We start from the raw sequence: 5,000 nt of genomic DNA on the forward strand, positions 1-5,000 counted from the left end.
TTTCATTCTTTTCTTCATTTCCTTATTTTCTCTCTCTCATATCTTTCTATTGCTTTCTCTCTTTCTCTCATATCTCTCACTTTCTCTTTCTCTCACTCTTTCATATCTTTCTCTTGCTTACTCTCTCATATATTTTTCTCATATTTTTCATTCGTTTTCTCTTGCTTTCTCATATCTTTTGCTTTCTCTTTCTCATCTCTCTCTCGCTGTCTCATGTCTTTCTCTTGGTTTCTCACTTTCTCATACATCTTTCTCTTGGTTTCTCACTTTCTCATACATCTTTCCCTTGGTTTCTCACTTTCTCATACATCTTTCTCTTGGTTTCTCACTTTCTCATACATCTTTCTCTTGGTTTCTCACTTTCTCATACATCTTTCTCTTGGTTTCTCACTTTCTCATACATCTTTCTCTTGCTTTCTCTTTCTCTCATGTCTTTCTCTTGCTTTCTCGATTTCTCATATGTTTTTCTCGCTTTCTCTCATATCTCACTTTCTCTCACATCTTTCTCTAGTTTTCTGTCTCTATCTTTCACTTTCTCTCATATCTCTTATCACTTTCTCATATCTTTCTCTTGTTTTCTCATATCTTTCTCTTGCTTTCTCTTTCATATCTTTCTCTCACTGTCTCGCTCTCATATCTTCCTCTTGCTTTCTTTCATCTTTCTCTCGCTTACTCATATCTTTTTCTCGCTTTCTCTCTCTATCTTTGTCTATCTTTTTTCTGTCTTTCTTTATCGCTTTCTCTTTCTCTCTTACTTTCTCTCATATCTTTCTCACTTTCTCTTTCTCATCTTTCGCTCTCACTCATATCTCATATTTTTCTCGCTTTCTCATATCTTTCTCTTACATATCTTTTGCTTTCTTTCTCTTGTTTCTTTCTCTCGCTTCCTCATGTCTCTCTCGCTTTCTCCTATATTTCTCTCGCTTTCTCTCTCTTCTTCCTCTTGCTTATGTCCCACTTTCCCTGCCTTCTTGTTTTTCTCTGTGACCAAGACTATAATGGCTTATTGCTTGAACCAGTAAACCTGCTCTTACCATGCTATAAGTCAACAATCTAGCTTTCCTAGTATTTCTCTCTCTCTCTCTCTCTTTTATTGTGAAAATTATATTTAATATAAATGAAGTAACTTTTTAATAATTTCTGCAGTACTTTTTTAAAAATTGTTTATTTAACATGGATGTCTTCATTTTTTTTAGGGCACATATATCTACTTCGACTTTGAGAACTGGGGCCAGCGGAAGAAGGAAAACTTCACGTTTGAATACCGGTTCTTGGAAGACCGGGATCTGAACTAAAAGCGTCCGCAAATTACCGGATCTCGTGCACTCCTCCCTCGGCACTTTTTCCACACCGGGGGTTGTGCAACTTGAGTGATAATTATCCATATGAAAACAAAGAAGCAGAGGAGGGGAGGGGAGGGGAGGGGAGGGTGGTGGAGGGGAACTGGGGAGGACCACAGTTGGTTGAATGAAGGGACTAGTTTCACTTCTCAGATCAAATGGTGGCCCTGCCTGACCACTACCTTTTTTGTTGTTGTTCATTGCTTCCCAAACAAGTCATTGTCATGTCGGCCACAACCACTGTCACACCATGATATGTGATAGTGTTATATATTCCATAACATTTTTTTATGTGGTTTCTTAAAGAGATTTTGTTTTTTTTTTTCCAATAAAATATCTATTTTAGAGGAGATTTTCCTCTATTGCACATGCCCCAGACTTGTGTTCATGAAGATGCCCATAAGGTCTGCTTCATTGAGTTGTATGTTGTACTCCATTTAGGAGTAAGATTGCTGGAATACCAATTTATGATCTCGTTCTAGAAAGGGGAAAGAGTTTATAGACTTGTAAGTTTCTGTGCACCATGCATTATTGCTCAAATTTTCTGGATGCAGCATTTTGTGCAGACGTTAGCTGTTAACCAGTATTAAACTTCAGAAGGCTTTGAATGACATTGCGGAAAGAAGAATGCCAAAGATCTGTCATGTTGCTTGCTAACCTTGGTTTGCCAGGGTAAAGCTGACTTGAGAATTGAGTTCCATTACAACCAGAATGCTGGGCTTTAGGCATTACTGAATCACACCTGGGGATCATCCATATAGAGCTGGCTTCATTTGTTCTGATGAACAACTTTTCTTGAGGAATGTTTAAAACAAATAAGGATTTACTTTTACATAATAAGTAATTTAGATTATCTTCAATAATTGTAATTTAAAAGAAATTACTTAGAACTACCTAGAATGATTTTATTTTTAACAATTGCATTTAATGTTATGGTTCACTGGTGTTGAGGTATGCGAGATGAAGCACTGCTACTAATATGGAATTGCTGAGGAAGTCTGGTTGCCTGCAGGCATAAGTCATTGGTTGGTCAAACTATTCATTATCACTCAGGTCAGGAAGTTTGAGTTCCTGTAGGAATGAAATGTGTTCCTATTCTCTCATTAGATAATAGGACAGCTCCCTTCAGTAACTTCATATAACTTGCCATCATAGAAAATGTTCAAGCTGTCTTCCGACCATGCATTCTCCCTCCCCTTTACTAATGTGGATAAGTAATGAGTGCTAAAAAAATTAGTAATGGCTAAAGAAGTCAGTATTGAATTTCATAAAATATCAGTGTAAACAATATTGCATCATCCTAAATTGTAAGTACCAACTGCATCAAAAATAATATATCAGCATAAGACTTTTGCAAGAATTCATATAATTGTAAAAAAAAAAGGAAAAAGAAAAAAATCATACACAATATTTTGAATATCACATTGTCATCTACAAGTATGTGTACCAGCAACACATTTCACAAACTATCATGATTTTTTTTCTTCATTTAATTCAAAATTGAGATTAAGCTCCATCCTTTCTACATGGTATATCTCTGTACAGGAAGTGAGTCCACTTGCTCATGATGCAACTGATGAACTTATGGGAGCTTCCAGACATCCGAGAGTCCAGCAGAAGTAGGATCATGTAGATAGTGTACAGTCGTTGTAGACTTTTTATACAGTGTAAATGATATTTTTATACTGTCCCTGACATCCCTACAAAGGTATGCAGTGTAGCTGGAAACTGACCACCTTCATGGTTGATTTGGAACATCGCAGTGGAAGATGATGGTTTTGCAATTCAGTGTTCAAGGTTGCGCATCATTAAAAATAAAAAGTATGCAGCAATGTCAAGGAATATGGACCTCTACAGCAGTTTGAGAAAGCCTAATTTTCCTATACAGAATACTTGAGAAATTGTGCCTCATGTTAGAACTGTGTGGGGATGGTATTCATTGACTTTGTTGCAAGTGATTTGTTTAATTATTGTCTGGGTTAGCAAATTGCAAATAAGACATTTTAATTTTTTCTCAATTACATTGTCACTTACAAACCTTTACAACTCTTATATGGATTTAAGCAGATTTATTTTAATGTTCAACTAGAAACTTCCTTTTTTATATACCAATCTAATAGTCATGGCAGTTGATTAGTGGTTGTGGTGTCATGAGATTATGGGAGAAACAACACAATGGTTTAAGAGTAGAGGACAAAGGTGTTTATAAAAAAGTGATATAAAATACACTTTATTTCCTGTGGAAAATGACTTTGATTTAAACTATACACCTAAGAACTTTGGGATATCAAAGACTTTATTTTTAATAATTGCTTTAATAGCACAGACTGCACTAACAGAAACAAATACAATTACTTTCACAATACAAAAAGTAGATACATGAATGTATATAATGAAAGTAAAGCAAATTTTATTTGTACTGATCATGCCAATTTTTTTACATTCCATACTACAGAAGTCATCAAAATATGAAAGTCTTATTCTTCAATGCCTTGCATTCTGAACTACACAAGTCATCAAAATATGAAAATCTTAAATGTTATTGGGTATCAATGAGAACAGTAAAAATAAGTTCTTTTCTTGAGAAACCTCACACTAAAGGGCAGGAGTCCTACAAAAATAAGACCAAGTCTTTTTTATACTGTGCTTTTCAATGAACCTTTTATAAGCTGAACAATATTATTTACAATGCTCTTCAATGTAGGTACAATCTTCTTATGAAGGTAAAAAGACAGTGCCCTATAAGCCTGCCACTGAGGTAGTTAGAAGCCAATGGTGCATTATCAGACAAGGCAAAAAATAAAATAAACTTGACATTACTAAAAATTTGCAAATCTAATTACATCTAGTTACCAATTACCATTTAAACATACTTGTAAAACATTATAAATATTGCCCTCTTGATGGCATCTGCAGTCATGTAAAATGGCTTCTACAATACTCATGAAACTATTTAATGTAAAACTGACAATGAATCACTTGCTCTTGAAGAATTATAAGCAAATCAAAGTACCAGTACCTTGTACATGCAGAAAAGGCACTCTATTAGAGGTCCCCTGCTTTAAGATGAAGACTTAAGTACGTTATTTTAGACACTACTCTACATTTGACGTCTTTCAAGTCAATAATACAAAAGTCTTCATACCATTTTGAAGAAAAATGCCCATATTGTGAAATGAAACAGTTTTCTTACATCTTTATTGAAACAAATTTTGAATGCATAAATTTTGAATGCATACATTTTACTATCACCTTCAATTTCTATTTCAGATATTAGTAAATTAGCAGATACTGGAAATGGAAATAGTAAACAAAAAATATATATTCCAAATAATAATATACTGATAATACCAAACAAGATAGAATATCATGTTAATACTGATCTGACAAGATCATTGCTGATCAAGGTGCCCTAAAAACAAAAAGTGTTCTGCTTTATGAACATGTATGCACAGAAATATTGCTATACAAAATAAATTCTCACATACAACAAACATAAATGCATGCATGCGCATGCACGAACGCACACACACACATTCTCACATTCAATCTGTATTAAAAACTGTATAGCAACACAACAGAACACTGGTAGATTACTTCTGATACAATCTTTTAGTATTGCATGTCCTTGGTAAGAATCAACTCTTTATTTTTCTCTTT

General features: G+C 34.3%; 2 protein-coding genes across 9 annotated transcripts in view; one reads left to right on the forward strand and one right to left on the reverse strand.

Moving 5' to 3' along the window:
• The window catches only part of LOC119573127 (CCR4-NOT transcription complex subunit 3-like), a 60,827-nt gene extending 58,093 nt beyond the window's left edge, over positions 1-2,734 (forward strand). For all 6 annotated transcript variants that reach the window (XM_037920171.1, XM_037920173.1, XM_037920175.1 and 3 more), the window contains exon 13: positions 1,197-2,734. In XM_037920171.1, the coding sequence (XP_037776099.1) occupies positions 1,197-1,295 (99 nt within the window). In that variant the 3' untranslated portion in view covers positions 1,296-2,734. The remainder of the gene's footprint in view (positions 1-1,196) is intronic.
• Positions 2,735-3,639: 905 nt separating this feature from the next.
• Positions 3,640-5,000, reverse strand: part of LOC119573128 (YTH domain-containing protein 1-like) — a 46,290-nt gene continuing 44,929 nt past the window's right edge. For all 3 annotated transcript variants that reach the window (XM_037920178.1, XM_037920179.1, XM_037920177.1), the window contains exon 10: positions 3,640-5,000. This exon is cut by the window's right edge and continues 367 nt beyond it. The gene's annotated coding sequence lies outside the window, so the exon portion shown is untranslated.

The sequence above is a fragment of the Penaeus monodon genome, chromosome 5 (assembly GCF_015228065.2).
Source record: "Penaeus monodon isolate SGIC_2016 chromosome 5, NSTDA_Pmon_1, whole genome shotgun sequence".
In the NCBI taxonomy this organism is placed as follows: Eukaryota; Metazoa; Arthropoda; class Malacostraca; order Decapoda; family Penaeidae; genus Penaeus; species Penaeus monodon.